At 44.1% G+C, this 18,922-nt stretch overlaps 1 protein-coding gene across 1 annotated transcript in view; it reads right to left on the bottom strand.

Annotated features, from left to right (window-relative positions):
- Positions 1 to 679: 679 nt before the first annotated feature.
- The window catches only part of KCNAB1 (potassium voltage-gated channel subfamily A member regulatory beta subunit 1), a 225,230-nt gene continuing 206,987 nt past the window's right edge, over positions 680 to 18,922 (bottom strand). The window contains exons 9-14 of the mRNA XM_019532631.1: positions 15,635 to 15,720; positions 14,203 to 14,323; positions 13,201 to 13,295; positions 9,581 to 9,701; positions 5,610 to 5,698; positions 680 to 2,898 (exon numbers count right to left, since the gene is read on the bottom strand). Coding sequence (XP_019388176.1) covers positions 2,809 to 2,898; positions 5,610 to 5,698; positions 9,581 to 9,701; positions 13,201 to 13,295; positions 14,203 to 14,323; positions 15,635 to 15,720 — 602 coding nt within the window. The 3' untranslated portion in view covers positions 680 to 2,808. The remainder of the gene's footprint in view (positions 2,899 to 5,609; positions 5,699 to 9,580; positions 9,702 to 13,200; positions 13,296 to 14,202; positions 14,324 to 15,634; positions 15,721 to 18,922) is intronic.

The following is an 18,922-nucleotide window of genomic DNA, read 5'->3' as shown; positions in this document are numbered from 1 at the left end:
TTCTTAGTAACTTTGGACTAGATTCTCTAATGACCTGGGGAGGAGGGAGTATCAGAACTGTGCCCCAAGGTGAGAAAAGGAACTGGTCCATAATTTAGGAAATAGTTCATCTGGTACCTGCAGGAGAGTAATTCATTTGCATATTAACTTCTGAAACTCTTATATGTTACATATGGTTTAAATCAGTAGTTTCATAGTTTCTAGGGTCAGAAGGGACCTGAACAGATCATCTAGTCCGACCCCCTGCCATGGCAGGAAAGAGTCCAGCCTCCTCTTAAAAACCCCCAGGGTAGGAGCCTGCACCACTTCTCTTGGAAGTTGGTCCCAAATCCTAGCCGCCCTGACTGTGAAGTCGCACCTCCTGATGTCTAGTCTGAATCTCCCCTCTGCCAGCTTGTGACCGCTATTCCTGGTCACTCCTGGTAGTGCTCCGGGGAACAGGGACTCCCCCAGTGCCTGCTGGTCCCCCCTGACTAGTTTGTAACAGGCCACTAGATCCCCCCTCAGCCTTCTCTTGTGGAGGCTGAACAGGTTCAGGTCCCGTAGCCTCTCCTCGTAGGGCCTGCCCTGCTGCCCCCTGACCATGTTCTTAGAGTCTTATTTAAAAGCTCCATTTCTATCAACAAAACTCACAGCATCAGTTATACCTCTGAAGTATCAGGTATAGATGCTTATAAAAATAAGCTAACAGTTTGCAGGTCAAATGGACTGTGCCAGATAGCCTTCACCAATGACAATTTCCCAACCCAGTGTGTGCCCTCTTGAGGGCAGCTGCTGATCGAAACATAGCAAGGTCTCAGTGAGCTAGTGGGCACGTCTACGTGAGATGCTACATCGCTGTAGTGTTGGCAGCCACAATCTGTGACACCGCAGCAATGTCACCGTAGCAACACGCTCCCTTGCTATAGCGTGTTGCTATGGTGATGTAGCAGCTAAAAATAACTGTGGACCATTGGCATGGCACAGCATGGGCTGTTACTGCGCTGTCATTTAGTACTTCCAAAAGGAAGTACTAAATGATGATGCAGTAACAACGGCACCATAGGGGCACGTGTAGAGGGGCAAAGTGTCAGAATCTTTTTGCCGTGTTCATTTCAGTACAGAATCTCAGGCAGTTTCGCTCAACTGGCAGGGCTGTACTTAGTACTTTGTGAGGATCAAATCTTTTAATCAATACCAGAATCTTGGATTAGTGAACAAAAGTCAAATTTGCTTATGCTAAACGGACTCGGCCTAATACGATTGCTGCCCTGCTGGAATAGTATTACTTGTATCTACTTTCAAAGTAATAAGTTATATTGAACTAGGATCTTGCTTTTTTAAAATAACTTGTGTGCATATATTTCCTTGCCATAAGAAAAATTGCTATGAGTAATCAATTCTTCTACTTATAAGCTTAGGTGCGCAAAATGCTTTTATTGTGTCCAAGCAGAAGTTGAAGTCAAACTGCAGTTCCTGATAAACAGCAACTAAGTTTAGTTACATATACCACATATCATTGGCTAAAATACATTAAAAGAAAAAGAACTTAAATATCAGTATATATGTTGTGTTTATGTGTCATAAAGTGTTGCACATACCAGATGTTCTGAAATTAAGGAAAATGGAACACCAGGGTCCTACATATACTATATATAACTGCACCCTTCAGGATGTAATACGCGGGTGAAATACTGACATGATGGATCATAAATGCATTTTACAAAGCAAAACAGCTACTGTACTTCTGAAGCTGTTCTTAAAATGGCTTAATTAATACATGTATACAGTGATTTCAGCATAGGGATGAAACACTTGCAACAAAAATTAAACTGTTTAAAAATAACTTCTCAGAAAAACTAAATATTTTACTTGTGACTGTTTTCAGCCCAAGTTAGAGAAAATGCACCACTGCACCTAAACAAATACCTCGTTTTCTTGGCATTTTACAGCAAATGTATATTTTATACAGTTATCTTAAAAGCTTGTGAATATCCAAATTTGCAGTAGCTATGCCCGCAAGCAGGCAGTTTCTATAAAATATAGAGAAAAGCACTATTTAATCATGGATTCCTTGGTTCACAGTTTATGCAGAACCAGAGTTCTGCAAACAGCAATTGTTATAAAGCTGGCTCGCCTAACTGGCGTTCATTTTCTTTTGTCAGCTGTGCTCTCCTGACTTAGATACTTCTCTTAGCAGCGCGGAGCAGTTGAGCACATTCTATATGCAAAACACTGACATAACCAGAACGTTTAGCACTTGAACTCTACAACTTCTAATTAGTGTTCTGACTTCAAAGTCCTTTTTCAGCTACAGCACTAAGCTGCCTAAAGCTTAGATTCAGCATAAAAAAACTGCAAATTGAAATTCTGAACTGACTCACGTTCACTCTAAGCACTGATCTAGATGAAGAGCCTTTAAAGTTGAAATTGCCTAAAAGGTGGTTTTATTAAAACCCTAAGTTGAACCTGGCTTTTGTTAATTGAAAAAATATATCTGTACATCCTTCTTTAATTACCAAGTACCTAAAGGTTATAAATCATTTTTTGCTTTACATGTTTCACTGCATAAGCATGAGGTGCTAAGAGTAAAGTAAGAATGACTTCAGTTGGAAATAAGAAAATACAAATAATATTTTCAGTTGTAAGAGAGATCAACTGTGCTTTAGAATTTCATTGTAAGTTGGTAGCAACAGCACATACCTCGAAGAATCCAGTAACAATAGCAGCAAGCTGCTCAATGAGTCTAATGACTGGATAGTAATTCAGTACTGTACTATGTACAGAGCATTATTTTAACCATGCAGTCCAGTTTAGTCATGCATTGCATTATGATCTGTAGTCTTTCTTGCTGTAGGGTTTATTTCCCAGAATATTGTCTATTTCATTTACAATATGTGATGTCATCTTTGGGAGAACCTAAGGAACAGAAGAAAAGGCAACATATGATCAGGATTGCTTACACAGCTGTTCTTGACTATAGGGTTCTAAAACTGAATCCAGCAAGTAATGAATTCTGTGTCTATACAGTTAATATGTATATGCTCATCTAGCGTCTTTTTCTCCCCAAATGATGAAGACTATGTAATAGAAGACATGCTATAATTTTTTTAAAAGTATTTCACAAGTTATAGCTGTTACAGTATCACTAAACAGTGAGGGGAGGGAAACTGTGGCCAACAACTGGAGCATGTCCTCTTATGGAAAGTGATGGGCAAATCCACGATTTCCCAAAGAGGGGTGCAGGATCAACACCACACACTGCAAGGGTGACTTGCATCCCTAACTCCAAGCCTCCTCTGCCTCTAGGCAGAACTCAGGAGTCTCTAAGGACATGTTTAAATCCCTAAAGCAGATAAAAATGCTCTCTCCTTCTTCCCTTCCCTCTTCTTCTGCTGCCACTGTTGGTTTTTTGGGTTTTTTTGTTTGGGGGCACGGGGGACAGCAGCAGAATTATCCTTGCTGGTTTGTGCTGGGGCTGGGCTCATGTGGGGATAGGGACAACAGCAATAGCAGGGGAGGACAGTAGTTCCCCACTCTCTGCCTCATCCCCCTGGAGCAGGCATGGGGAAAGGGACCCCCCTTGCTATTCCCACTGCTGTTTAACTCATCCCCAGCTGGCTCAGCCCACATGCAGGCTGGCTGGGGTGGACTGGAATGGCATGTGCCTCCTGGACTTCTCCTGAGGTACGTGCAGAGATGGGAGCCCCGCTGCACTCTTGGACAAGTTGCCCAGGCTCCGAGCATCCCAGGGCCCCATTCACCTCAGCTCCTGCCCCACTGCCTTGATCTTCCCCCCCGCCCCACCCCTTCCCTGATTTACCTACTGTGGTGAGTAGTGCTCTGCACGCTGTCTGGCTGCAATCACGGCTGCCTGCAGGCTGCATGTCTGTGTGCGCCCCTCCCATCCTGCTGTAGCTGCCCGGAGCCCGTGGCCAGGCTGCCTTGCGGCCCTCTTCACTGCCCTTGGGTGGGGGGGGGTGGTATGCCTCATTAGCCCTGGCCTTCTGCTGCCTATGGCTGTATGCCTGTCTGCTGCATGTGCCTGGGTAAAATAGCTGTGACGGGGCAAGCTTGGGACCGAGTCTCGAGCCAGCCTACCCACCTGTCTATGGGGCAGTCTGCCCAGTCTCTCCTGCCACAACTTTGCTATTACAATAAACTGGTGGGAAATGTGGGAGGCTGGACATTACATGCCCTGATGCCAGGTGGTGCTATCCACGGCTCTGTATCTTCCCTACACTGTGGCCCATGCCTTGCAGACGGCATCCAAGATGTTATCATACTCCCAGCCACAAGCCGGACCAAACCTCATCCTCTGCTAGGTCTCACACATGCACAAACTCATACTGCCCCCTCTCATAGGGTCTCTTGCTTGCTGCACCATACTGTGTCCCCTCCATTCTGCCTTGATATGTCCTGGAGCGACCCTTCTGGCCATTAGGCTTATCCGATCATGACTCAGCTGGTGACATGCAGTCTCTTGGGCCTGTCCCGTGACCCTCATCTGGATAGTGCCAGCTAATTCACCAAATGGAGGACCAAATTTGCTGTAGCCCCTCACCGGGCTTCTTATACACAACACCATGATCATGTGGGGGGTTGGCCCATGTGCTGCCATTCTGGCCGTCCATCAGCCCTACCCCACACACCCCCTGGGGCTGTCCTTCAGACCGTCCCTTCAGCCCTACTCAATCCAGAATTGTGCCGCGTCCTTCAGGTTGTGAAGATGCACCCTACTCTGAGCAGGCCCACCGACATCCCTTCTCTCTCAGGGTCTCCCAACTGTCCCCTCTCTGGGGCCTCCAGGGTCTTGCACCCCTGTAGGCTCAGGCGGCTGTAGCTGTGCCTGGCCCCACTCCTTAGTAACCCACCTGAAGGTAGGGGTTAGGGTTTAGGCACCCCGACCCACCTTATACTAGGGAGGTTTATGGTCCTGGGACTTAAGTGGGACTGCACTGGCAGTCCTACCAGGCCTCCCTATCCTGGCAGGGTACAAAGGTGCACTGCCTCAGTATCATTTTTCACAGAACTACCGGGACCCATTTGCCAAGATCAGTGGTAGTTCCATGAATCTTCCATGACAAATTATACTTTACTCATGCACATTCCATGAATTTTCAACAAGTAATCCACGATTTTCTGAGGGCCCTAATTATTAGGAATGGTAATATACAATTACTTGCTTGCTAACATTGTATCTTGCTAAGATTACTGAAACTGCTACGATTACTGTATATATATGCATGTAGATGCATACATACGCATACAGATGCATGCTTGGAGTTACTTTATAACGTTCAATAAAAATGATTTATTAAAGAGTTAACTGGGTTCTTGGAGGGAATTACTAGGTCCCCAGTTGAGGGAAATAAATAGGTCCCTGGGTGAGGGGGAAAGAGGGAATAAACAGGTTCTTGTTTGGAGAAAACTGAAGCACACTTTAAAGCACTATCAATCCTGCTGTTTGCTCTTTCTCCATTTGGAAGGAGAACCAGATACCCTCTGATTCTTAGGGTTACAAGGACATTATATTAAAGCTATGTATCCTGTCACCTTGAAATAACTCCAATTAAGTAACTGCACTCTGTACTAGCAGGATTTATTTGCAGTGTGTATATAGCACTTGCCTGTATAGCTCCAAGGTTTTCAATCAGTTGCTCTGGATTAGAGGATCCTAAAAGAACAGAGCTCACACCTTCATTCCGCAGACACCAGGCTGCGAATAAAATCACATGATTAAAAACATAGCAACTTCCACATTGAATCAGGTCAGTGATCAAACCTAGTCTGGAAATCTTTTTTCCGACTCTGATCAATACAAGATGCTTCTGAAGAAGGTGTAAGAATCTCCTTCTTACATAACCACGGAATAACCTGATGATAATTCTACAAGTTCTACAAGAGTAAGTTTTTTTCCTTAAGTCCTTTCAAGTAGTTGATTAATGTCTTGAAGTATGAGGGTTTTATTTCCCCACCTAACTATGATGTTCTCATTAATAAACATTCATTTTTAAATGCCAGTGAGGGCTTAATGCCTTGTTACTGTTTGTGAGATACGTGAATACATTGAATCTGCATTTGTGAATCTAAAGTTATTTTCTGTTGAATCTGTTATTGCCAATGCATGTGTCATTTTATTTTATATATTTCACAATATATTCTGTGCCAGCCAGTCTGGCAGCACTCCTTCTGACACTTGTTGTTGGAGTCATTTATTTATGAAGGCCCTGGGACAAACATACCAATGTGTTCCTGAAGCCAATTATGCTTTGTGTAAATATTTCTCTTTTCAGTTTTAAATCTCCTGCCTTTTAGCGTCCTCATATTATAAGAAAAAGTAAACAGATGTGATAAATTACCTTCTCAATATCATTCCTTATTTTCCTAGAATAGAAAATTAGGGCTGGAAGAGACGTCAGGAGGTCATCTAGTCCAACTCCCTGCTCAAAGCAGGACCATCCTCAACTAGATCATCCCAGCCAAGGCATTGTCTAGCTTGGGCTTAAAAACCTCCAGGGATGGAGATTCCACCACCTCTCTGGGTAACCTATTCCAGTGTTTTACCACCTTCTAGACAAGGCGGATCAGGGAAAGTGTGGGTCCCTTACTGAATGGGGGAAGCAACCTTGTGACAGAGGATGGAGAAAAGGCTGAAGTGTTCAATGGCTTTTTTACCTTGGTGTTCACCAGCAAGGCCAGCTCCCAGACTACTGCACTGGGCAGCACAGTTTGGGGAGGAGGTGAACAGCTCTCTGCGCTGAAAGAACAGGTTAGGGACTACTTAGAAAAGCCGGATGTGTACAAGTCCATGGGGCTGGATGGCTTGCACCCGAGGGTGCTGAGGGAGTTGGCTGACGTGACTGCAGAGCCACTGGCTATCATCTTTGAAAACTCATGGCAATCAGGAGAGGTCCCAGATGATTGGAAAAGAGCAAACATAGTGCACATATTTAAGAAAGGAAAGAAGGAGGATCCAGGGAACTACAGACCAGTCAGCCTCACCTCAGTCCCTGGAAAAATGGAGCAAGTCCTCAAGGAGTTAGACTGTTCTCAGTGGTGGCAGATGACAGAACAAGGATCAATGGTCTCAAGTTGCAGCAAGAGACGTTTAGGTTAGATATTAGGAAGATTTTTTTCACTAGGCAGGTAGTAAAACACTGGAGCAGGTTACCCAGAGAGGTGGTGAAATCTCCATCTCTGGAGGTTTTCAAAACCTGGCTAGACAAAGCTTTGGTTGGGATGATCTAGTTGGGGATGGTCCTGATTTGAGCAGTGGGTTGGACTAGATGGCCTCCTGAGGTCGCTTTCAATCTTAACTTTCTATGATTCTATAACTGACTGCACAGTTAGCATCTCTTGTAGATGTGGCCACTGAGTCCTAGCTCTACTCTCCAGTGTATCTACTACTCTCCCAGCTTGGTGTCAGCTGTAAACTTGCTGAGGGTGCACTCCAGACCATCTTCCAGATTGTTGATGGAGATATTAAACCAGCCTCAGGACCTACCCCATGGGCACTCCATTTGATACCAGCTGCCAACTAGACATTGGGCCATTACTTACTGCCCTTTAACCCTGATGATCCAGCCAATTTTCTATTCACCTTCCAGTCCATTCATTCAATCTGTACTTTCTTATCTTGCTTGCAAAAACCTTATGGGGGATTGTATGAAAAGCCTTGCTAAAGTCAAGGTATGTCATATCCACTGTTCTCCCTGTATCCACAAAGCCAGTCATCTTGTCATAGAAGGCATTCAGGTTGATCAGGTATGATTTGCCCTTAGTGAATCCACACTGGCTATTCCTAATTTTCCTTCAATTGCTTAGAAATGGATTCCTTGAGGGCCTGCCATGATTTTTCCAAGGACTGAGGTGAGGTCTGTAGTTCCTCAGATCTTCGTTCTTGTCTTTCTTAAAGATGGGCACTATATTTGCCCTTTTCCAATTGTCCATGACCTCTCCCAATCACCAGGAGTTTTCAAAGATGATGGCCAGCAGCTTTGCAATCACATCAGCCAACTCTCTCAGCACCCTCAGGTACATCACATCTGGCCCCCCAGAGGGTAGTAAGCTAGTGATCAAATTTTCTTTATTAATGGTTTCCTCCCTATTAACCAAAGCATTCCAAACAGTTCAGCAAAGAGAAGTGTTTCCAAGTCTCTAACCATTTCTTTCCCTGAGACCCAACCTTCTTTTTCCCAATAAAAGAACCAAAAAAAGAACACACGGTATTCCCAGTGAGAGCAGACCATTGATTTACTTAGTACCCTGGCAAAATGTTGGAATGGTACTTATCATTCAGGATCTTGATGGAATCAGCTTTCATTTATTCCCTGTGATCAGAGATTATAAATCTTCTTCCTTTCAACCTAAAATACCGTATTGTGCAACAGATCTTCTAGCGGTGTCACCTGACCATTGGTGTGTTCCTACATCCTTGTATTAGCAGTATTTTTTTTTGTTGTTGTTGCCAGGAGTGGTTGGTTACCTTTGGGCTACTTGAACTGTAGGATCATTTCTGTGATAGCCATCAGCATGAAACATTTCACTCAGGGCTTGGAGAAGGCAGCATGCTTGAAAATGATTCATGATCTCTCTTTTTGAAACAGAATATTCTCTTGCATTTGCTACCTTAGGTGTATTTAAGAAGCAGGAGACAATTGAGTACCACATTACTGGGATGTCGCAAGAACTTAACAGCTTGTCTTCATCAGGGCAGGCTGTGATAGGGAGCACCACTTTCAAGGTGCCCCACTGACTCACCTCATGCTCTGTGCATAGTGCACACCTAAAAAAAGTCTCATGTCCACCTGAGCACCCCTGAAATTGGGAGTGGCACTGGCTGTGTCACATCAAATCAGGGCAGCCTGACCTCCTGTCAGCAGGCCAGGTATGCAGAGCAAGATGGCGTGGGAAGAGCTTGCTTCACAGTGGTGCTCCAGAGCGCTGAGTGGCACAGGGTCAAGATTATTTCATAGTAATCCTTACCTTGCTTTTCTGCTATCTTCAAGAAAAATGGATGCTACTTTTTTGCCAGAGGGCAATGAGCCAGTGATTAAATTAAGAACAGCAAGGAGTAGTTCAACTTGGCATTCCGCAGAGTCCTTCTTTTCATTTTCTCATTGTGTTCCTTCAATAAGAGCCTTCTTATAAAGTCCCAGTGTATTTCCCATTAATCATTATACATCTCTGACATCTTGCTTTATGGCTTCTATTAGCTAGATGATCACCTGGCTTAATCTAAATGATCATTTGATTTTAATCACTTAAATCACTATCCAAGCTGCCTGTCTTTCTGAGCATGACACTGGAAATGCAGCATGAAGCCTGCTTGTTCTCTCACTGGGCATATAAGTGTCCCTTATTCAGAGGCTTAACAGAAGGCGTGACTGCTGATGGAGTGTCCACAGCAGTACAGATTTGCGCATATTTAAGGTGCATTAATCCATCAGAGATTGAGGAAGCATAAATAATTGTGTGTGGGATTTACTGTCCTTGCTGTCTTTTCTCTTTCAGTATGGTGCATGAGCTAAATCAAGTATAATGAGGCAAGAGAAAAGAGAAGTGAACAATGGAAAATTCTGTTTCCAGAATTCCTTACCAACTGCTAGCTGAGGTAGTGTGCATCCAAGGCGTTCTGCCACAGGAGACAGGTCTTTCAGCTTTATTTGCTGTTTTCTTCCTTCTTCACTCACAATCTTTTCCTTTAGCCATTGGTAACACTGGGAATTAAGTACATTGGAAGTTAAAGCTAAAAGTGATTACAGTCCAGGGAAAGAGGAGAGCTGGATTCTCTTTATTCACAGACACTGTTTGGCTTTTGGTACATTGGTTTCTGGGCTCCACTTTCTCTGGCTGTAGAAGCAAAAATCTTAACTGCCTGTTAGATAGAAGGCCTTAGGAGCCAATACTGTGACTTTGTTGCGTCTGTGCAGCACTGAACACACTGCTGATATGTCAGCGGTATGATAATTCGATAATTAACTCACCCAGTGTGCAGCATGGCTTTAATGACTCTTTGTAAAGCCTTTTGAAATTACTGGAGCACTTGGTGCTTTGCAGTAGTAGAGTAAATACTATCCTCATTCTATGGTAGAGGAACTAAGGCAAGGGCGGGCAAAATATGGCCTATGGGCTGGATCTGGCCTACCAAGTGCTTTCATCTGGCCCACAGTGCCCACCAACAAATTGTGCCCTGCCCAGCCCTTCCGTCCATGTGTACATCCCCCACAAACATACCTCATTGTGCCTCACTCCCACCCTCGCGGGCAGAAGGGCCCAGCCAGCAGTGAGCAGAAAGGCCCAGCCTGCTGCTGCAGCCCCCGGGCACCTGCTCCATTTCCCCAGTCTTCTGCTGGCTCCAGGCATCAGGTAGGGAAGTGGCAGGGGTGGGGCTGCAGGTGGGTGGGAGCTGGAGGCAGCGCAGAGCCAGTGCCCAGTGGGGCAGCAGCAGTGCTCAGCTGGGCAGCGTGTGGGTAAGAGGGAGGGTGGGGGGTGGGGGGACCCCCTACACTCCCTTTATAGCATGCAGCCTTGGCAGGCAGTGGCAGCAACAGCAGGTGGGCACTCCAGGCACTCATGTCTGGTGCAGGTGCCCGGTGGGGCACAGCTCCAGCCAACGCTGCACATCACAGTGAGGGGCACAGCCTCTGCCGGGCCATCTGTATTGCCAGCAATCCCTGCACTTGCTGGGCATGAGAGGGAAGCCCAAGTTGCTAGAGCTGGTTGCCTTCCCTGCTGGGGCTGCTGGGACTGTGTGGCATGGGAAGGCTCCAGGGCCTGGGGCTTCCCTCTCGTGCCCAGCGAGTATGGGGAGCGCCAGCAATACAGATGGCCTGGAGGAGGCTGTGCCCCTTGCTGAGATGCGCAGTGCTGGCCAGAGCTGTGCCCTGCTGGGCACCAGCACTCCGAGCACTCCGTCTGCTGCTGCTGCACTGGGGGGGAATGTAGGGGATCCCTTCACCCCACCACCCTCCCTTACACCCCACAAACACCACACACTCACACCCTTCCCCCACAACCCTCCATGTATACACAACCCCCCAACATACCCTATGCCCAGCCACACCCCCCACACCCTACCATACACACATGCCCCCATCCTCCCGACACCCCACCATACACTCATGCCCCCACCCTCCCGACACCCCCAGCATACACATACCCACATCTCACCATACACACATACACCCTCACACCCTACCATACACACATGCCCCCACTCCCCACACACGCACCATACACCCTCCCAAATCCCACCATACACACATGCACCATACACACACCCACACCCCACCATACATACATGCACCATACACACATCCACAATATACAAGACTAAGAATTTATTTTTGAGTTATTATACAATCACCTGTGTATACCCTACGCAAATACAAATCGCAACAAAAATATTTTAAAATTAAAATATGTCATAGTATTAAAATGTCATAGTAGGTGTTTGTGTGTGTGTATGATTTGTTTTTTTTCTGGTTCTAAGATGGCAACCTCTCCTCCCAAAAGCAGTATTTCCAGGGGCAAGGGGAGGGACTTCTGGTGGCAAGGGTCAGGGGCTGGGGTGGAAAGTCCAGTACTGAGATGGTGACCAGGATGTGGGGCACTTGTCAAGGCTACCCATCTGGCCCTCGACAGTTTACCAAAACTGGCCCTCTACTCAGAATAATTTCCCACCCCTGAACTAAGGCATGGGTTGCTAGGTGCTTTGCCCAGGATCATGCAACAAGCAATGGCAGAGCCAGGAAATGCATCTAGCTCCCCCTATTTCAGTGAACTGTTATGGTTCCTAAGTGCTGCATTGCATGCCTGTGCATTTGTGGCAAATCTGTTTAGTTGCAGCAGTGCTAAGGAGCTTTATTTCTCAGCCTCACGCAGTGAGACATTTTATTTACTTTAAAATAGTAAAGGCATGAAGGCATCCTTCATCCTTCCACCTCCACCCAAGAGGGTTTACTTTGTCTGTAAGGTGATAGAGGAGATTTTTTTAGTCAGAGTTCTAACAAGATTTTCAATGCCCTGCCATTTTTCAAACATTCAAGCATGTGTCTGTCACAGGCCTGATAAGGACAGTACATTATGGTTAACAGCAGGTACTAGGTGGGCTGCAGCAATAACCAGAGACAGCATTGCCTTTTATTGGATTGTGTGTCAATATTTTACAGTGAAACTAGTCAGAAAAATAAAAACAGCCTTGGCTGCAGTCAGATCCTGGCCCATCAGATTGATTCCATCTATAATAGAACAACGAGGAACATTGATCTTTGTGTTCTGTATCCAAGCAAAACCCTTACTCTGCTCTTTTTCTTAGCTGTTCAGTCTTAAAAAGGCGCCAGCATGTAGGAAGTTACATATTGAATATCCTAATGGATAAAACACATGTATGCAATATCTGTATACAAACTGAGTTTGGGATGGGTGGAACGCCAATAGTGGGAGAGCAGCATGACACAGAATAGTAGTACACATAGTAGGTAAGTCAGTTAATACCAATACTCTAAGCAGTGAACTGTTAGTTTGGTGAAGGAAACTCCTTTCAAGCCTCTCATACTATTTTTCTTCCCCTCTCCCCTTAGTTTTCCTATGCTTGAAAGACTCTCACTGACCAGAGAAGGCTCCCACTGGAGACCATCAACCTCATTTGGTGCATCACCCAGAGAGAGAGCTGTTGCTTCCTTCTCCCCCTTCCTCTACAATCTAGGCAACATGAGGCATGCTGCTTCTATGAATACAGTAAAAATAGCACCTGCATTATGAACAATACTTGACACTAGAGTAATGGAGGACCTAACATGATACCTCTTTTCTTTGTTATAGAAACCTTTCTGCAATCATTTTATTAGACCTTGTTCTCAAGGGCTTGAAACACCTGTTACCAGACTGGAGAAAAATACAGGTTCTTAGCTGGTGTAAATTGGCCTGGTTCTAACTTTAGTGCTTCTGTATTGATTCACACCTGCTGAGGATCTGGGCCAGAAGACTTGCATTAAGTTAATCAACAATCTCAGAATGATGCATTCAGCTGTGGCAGTGAAACTGAATGATCTTTTATTACACTTTCACTCATACTGAATAAGGGTTGCCAGAGAAACTGAGCTGAACTATCAATGCAGCTGGGTGTAAGGTCAACCTTATTGTAATGAATCTGTTTATCTTCTATTTTATGCTTTCACAAATTCAACAAATGAATTTGAGCACAGGGGAAAATACCTTCAGAGAAGCCCTTGAGCTTTCAGGGACCCCATTTCCATATTTCCCTGAGATGATACCACAGGCGAGTGGAGACCACGTCATTGCTCCAACCCCTGCAAAGTAATCAGGTAAGGAAACTAGAGTGAATCTGATACTGTTACATTACTAATGTGTCTTTATGCAAACAGAATATACAAACTGGCTGCTCATTTCTAGAAGTGGTAGGTTGTTAGCTCCATCCAGTCAATAAAATGGTACAAAAAGTCTCTCCCTTGGGACAGCACTTGTATGGCTAGCCCATGTTTTAAACAAGGCTCTCTGGGACCTCATAGACCATCAAGGCAGGTGTCTGTTTCACACTGGCTCCTGCACCTCCAAGTGTATGGAAGTGCCCTGAGGCTGTTTTGGCCATTGATTCAGAGGTTTTGCTGGCAGAGGAGAGTACCCTCTTCCTCACTGTTTTAGTCCATCAGCCCCTTTTTATCTATGCTGGGCCTGGCCCCTAGAGCCTCCCTAAAAAGAGCCTCTGAAAATAAACAAAACAGAACATAATCTTGCCTGGGCATTCTCCAGCAGGCCAAAAGAGAGAGCAATGTGTCCCTTAGCCCATCTGCTCTCCCTCCAGCCACTTGGTTCCAGCCCATTCCCATCACAGACCCCATTCGCCAGGCAGTGGTCTCAAGACTGCAGGAGGAGAAAGTGATGCACCAGAGGCAGCCCAGTCTCCTTCCCCACAGGAGAGATCAGAGCTGGGGGATCCATTCCTGCACGCTGTTCAGTGGCACCCTCCTTGTTTAGGGACATTAACACCTAAATTGTCTATCACTTTTTGGACATGCATTAAGACAGCTTCTCTCTTTGGTCCCCAGGCAGTTGTTAAATAGAAGTGTAGCAGAGGATATACAAGGACATAGGTGAATGGGTACTGGCTTTTTGAACACACATCAGGTCTGTATCCTTATTACCTTACTACCTTGTGAGTAAAAAATGACAGAAAACTGCAGTCTCAAAAGACTTTACCTATTTTGTGGTACAATTCTGGCAGCTGAACCTCCACTTTCTCTCTCTGGAAAAGATGATATTCAGCTTGCTCACATACAGGTGGAATCATATTAAACTGTCTTGCCACAGAATAGGCTTCCTGTAGAAAATCAATATAATCGGACAGAATGGCACATTAACGGAGACTATCCTTGTGGGATACAGCATACCAATCAATGCTTGCACACACAACTAGCACATCACAGACCTCCTTAAGGACCAGGGTATGCTGACAAATGAAGACTCCAAGGCAACACATGTTTCCATTCCCCAATTTTCTGTTTAAATAGCTTGTTTGTGCTTTGTTTTCTGTGCATTCCAACAAAAAACCAGCACATTTTCAAGGCATTTTGAACCTAAGTCAACTCTCCAGCATGTCAGTGGAAAGGCTGTAGGTAACAGCAATGGTCCTTGGATCAAATCCTTACTGGTCTAAAAACTGAATGGTATAAAAATATATATAAATTCTGTTAATTTCAAACCCTTTTCAACCTGCAGCTGGGAGCGCATAGTATGATGCTACTTTGAAATAGAAACACAATCTAAAGCTAACACTTTCTGCCAGCAGCAGTGCATTGGGAGCACTCTTATCTTCCCTCCTTTTGGCCTGTGACACTAGAGAATGTTTCTGATTTTATTTCAGCAGTGATTTGTCATTGTGGAATGTAGTAAGGGGCTGCGGACTCTGGATACGTGGTGCCCAAAAGCATGCGGGACTGGACTTGATGGCTTAGGAGGCTCCCTCCAGTTCTCTCTTCCTATGGGGACCATAAGAGCTCATGTTCTTTTTCTGGCATGCAGCCTTGGAAATCTTAATACAATTGTTTCTTTTACTCTACAAAAGAGGATTGGAATTCCTCAGCCTGTCAGATCCAGGTCCCCAGAGTCTGCTATATATGACTGTTAAACAGTGCTGGCTGACCACAACCAATTGACATGTTTTAAAACTTTTCTACCTTAACACTTTTAAATACAAACTAAAGAAATCTAATGTTTTCATGGTCTAAATAAGGGTACCAGGGTTGTGCTTTTAACAATGTACAGACAGTGGATGCTCAGAGTCTGTCTTCAGATTATCAGTCCTATAAAACATCTCTCTCTTATCTAATTTTTTCAAAGGGCTTTTCTGCATCAAGGATTTATTTTTAGGTGCTACACTGGTACAAAGGAGAACTAGTGCCAGGGTGATATACTCTGCTGTGAGAGTACCAGCTCTGCCACCTTAATCCATCCTAAAACTCATTTTACACTATACTTGTTACTGGTTTGGTGGGATGGATTTTAAGACCAGTTAGAATTTTCCACCCAGTATAGACAGGTAAATATAAGTCAACCTCCACCCTGAAGCTCTGGATGAGATTTAGAGGATGTTACGAAAATCTTCATTTATTTTTTTAAAAAGTTACTTTACCATGATCTCCATAGCACTCCAGCGTGAAGTTCCCCAGTACATCGCCATTCCCTGGTTAATTACATGTGTCATTGCTCGGACAATTTCTAAAGAAGAAGAAAAAGATTGGTATACTCTGAAATTCCACATTAGCCCATTTATTTAGCACTAGAACTACTTCATATACAACTGCAAAAAACAGAGCACATTTACACTTTTTACCAGCAGGTACAGTTATTTCTAAATAAGTATCAGCCCAAACCAGAATGTTAATATTTCTTATCTATCGTGTTTGCTTTCTAGCATGTTACACAACTCATAGGTAAGACTGGCTTAAACTGTGTGCTTGTTTTCGTCTTTCAAGCCAACCAACATTGGACATTTGGACCTGGCATGCTGGAATTAGATACCACTCTTTCTTTAATAGTGTAAATCAGGAGTAACTACTAAAGCCAATGTAGTTTCAGTTGTATAACCAGCATGGAGGTAAGAAGCAAGACCCTTGGCTTGGACTGGTGGACTAAATTGCGGCTGAGGTTGTGAATTTCTCAAATCAGGTGGGATTCAGCTCGAGGGTCTGACTCAGGCCCATCTTCACAGTAAACACATAGATAGTTCACTGTGGGATGAGAAATTATGCTAAATGGTCAGTAAGAAAAAAATGTCAACCCTAGACAGCTTTGTAGTTCATACAGAATCGTATAAATAACTCTTGTAACAACATATTCTAACTTCAAATATTTTTGTCACTTTGATAGGGGTGAAGTTGGTTGATAAATGTAAATGTAAAGAGACTGACTGTGTAGTGGGTAAAAGTAAATTGTTTCTTTCTAAACAAGGGATTACAGATCATGATGCCTATTTCTGACATTATTGTTTAAACTTTAATAACACAAGAGGGCAGCATGGTAGAAAAAGAGATCTGGAAAATGTAATGACTAAAAAACCCCATGATTTAAATTCAACATATTTTAAAATTATGTTTTATTAAATGCAAATACTTTTTTCTTTTTTAATAAGGCTATCAAGGTGCCAGCGGTGAAACATAAAGCTGGGTAACTGGCTTGATTTATGCTGATCATGTGTGATGCCTTAAGGTACTGGTACTTTAGAAAAAATACCTCTTCATTGTACCGTAATACCTTTATTCCATACCCAAGTATTTGATTACTTTTTCCTTTCTCTGAAAATTCTAAAATCTTTTCAATGTTGTAACTAGGACCATGGGTGGTGATACTTCATTGATTAATAAAATATTTTGCACAGAAAGTACCATTCTTCCATAGACTGCAGAGATCAATACAAAGGAGCGTAAGCATTATTCTCCTTATACAGCAATACAGGAGCTAAAGTCTAGAGGTTTAGTGAACTTGTGTATAGCGCACAGTTCAGTCACGACTAGATCCAACTTCCAGGTTCTTGCAGTAGCGTAACAAAGTGGGGGTGACCAAGACACCAGGTCTAGGTGTCAACCCTTCAGGCTGGGGTAATGCAAAAAATTCAGCTGCTGTCACCAACAGCACAGCCACTGTGCTGCCCTGTGTGTGGCTGCTGCCCGGATCCTCAAGCACTTAGGCCCCTGGTTCCTTGCTTAGTGCTGACTGGGTATTGCCTCCTCTGGGTGGGAAAGCAGCATTAACATGTCTTATCAATGGAAGTTGTCCAGCGCTCAGCACATACAGCATCTTTGTGATCCTTGTGGATGCAAAAATTGGCCCATTGAATTTGGGATGCTTAAACTTGGCCTTGGTCTGTTTTTTAAAATCTTAGTCAATTCTTTTTTCAAGTGCCCAACATAGGCTGGGCACTCTGCAAACAAAGAAACTAGTTTTCATTGGGATGAGAAACTAGATTTCTCATCCCAATGACTTCACATTGGGATGGCATATTTGCCTGCAAATAAGACAAAGCAATTGAGCTAGCGTTGATTGGTCATGTGGTTCCACCTCTGTGCGCCACACTCAGTTTGCAATTGTTAAATTCCATAAATGCGAAGGGCAGTATTGAGCTTTTCACTTTAACAAAGGCTAGAACTGGTAGAATGATGGGGGAGGCTAGAGATGCAATGTCATTATTTTAGAGGCCTTGAGCTAGATGTTTAGCTTGTATAAATCATTTGTGCAGCTCCAGTGATTTAATGGAGCTGGGCTGTTTTACACCAGCTAAGGTCTCTACAATTTGACCAGCTATGTAATCACTGCATGTGATTAACTTACACAGTACCAGGGCAGCAAGAGACCTCCAAAATTCCAAACTTTTTTTCACCAGGCTTAGCAAAATAAACCAAAATTGACAGCCTGGGAGGATAACAGATGAGTGCAGAAAAGTTTCTAAATGCTCCAGGACATTTGCATGCCAGGAATCTCTCTCTGGATTTTACTTTCGTAACTCCAATCTATAATAAGATATAGCTGCTTCTAAAAATAAATAAAGTAAAACAAAAGTCCAGTCATGAGTTTTTATACTGAATATGAAGATTCATGTCAACTAGCAGCATGAAGATGGAAACTTAAAATCCCTCATTGTCTAACAATAGCACTGTTCCCCGAAACCAATAAAATTTACTGTGTAAAGGGGAAACTAATCTGGATAATATGGAGCAATTTTTGGCTTGATGGTCAAAATCCCTAAAAGATTCATTGGACACCATTTTTTCCCTTGAGCTCCATAGCATCTGGGGTTTGTAAAATGAGTTACTGAGCCCTGGATGCCTTCAAGTCTCTTTCCCCACTGGCAAATCCATAAAGAGCCATATTGGGTGTCCTTGATTCACTGACTACATCATGATACCTTCAGAGAGAATCCCATTAGATGCCTTTGGCCCTTTAACTTCAGTAAATTCAATCAGGATGAAAATCGTGCTTATGCAAAGCCAGAACAAGGCCTATACATCCGTTAAGGGATTTAAGCTATGTCCATGATGCACAGGCATCTCTGCACTACGTTAATCTAGCTAGCACATTTCCCAAGAGCAGTGCAGCCACAGCAGCACAGGTTTCAGCTTGGGCTAGCAGCAGCATTAAGTCCCCAGGGTCCTGGAAAGGACTGTACAGTCCACACTGCAGCTGGTGCTGCCGCATTTTCACTGTTTTTAGTACCCAAGATTAAAGCAAGCATAAAGTCATAGAAGTAGGGTTGGAAGGGACCTTGTAGATCTTCAAGTGTGACCCCCTGCCTGGGCAGGAGAAAAACTGGGCTCAAATGACTCTAGCCAGCTAGGCATCAAGCCTCCTCTTAAAGACCCCCAGGGTAGGAGCCAGCACCACTTCCCTTGGAAGTTGGTTCCAGCTCCTAGCCGCCCTAACTGTG

The sequence above is a fragment of the Crocodylus porosus genome, unplaced genomic scaffold, assembly GCF_001723895.1.
Source record: "Crocodylus porosus isolate Cpor-Errol unplaced genomic scaffold, CroPor_comp1, whole genome shotgun sequence".
Taxonomy (NCBI): Eukaryota; Metazoa; Chordata; order Crocodylia; family Crocodylidae; genus Crocodylus; species Crocodylus porosus.
Note: the sequence above shows the minus strand (reverse complement) of the source record. Positions and strands in the feature narration are given on the sequence as shown.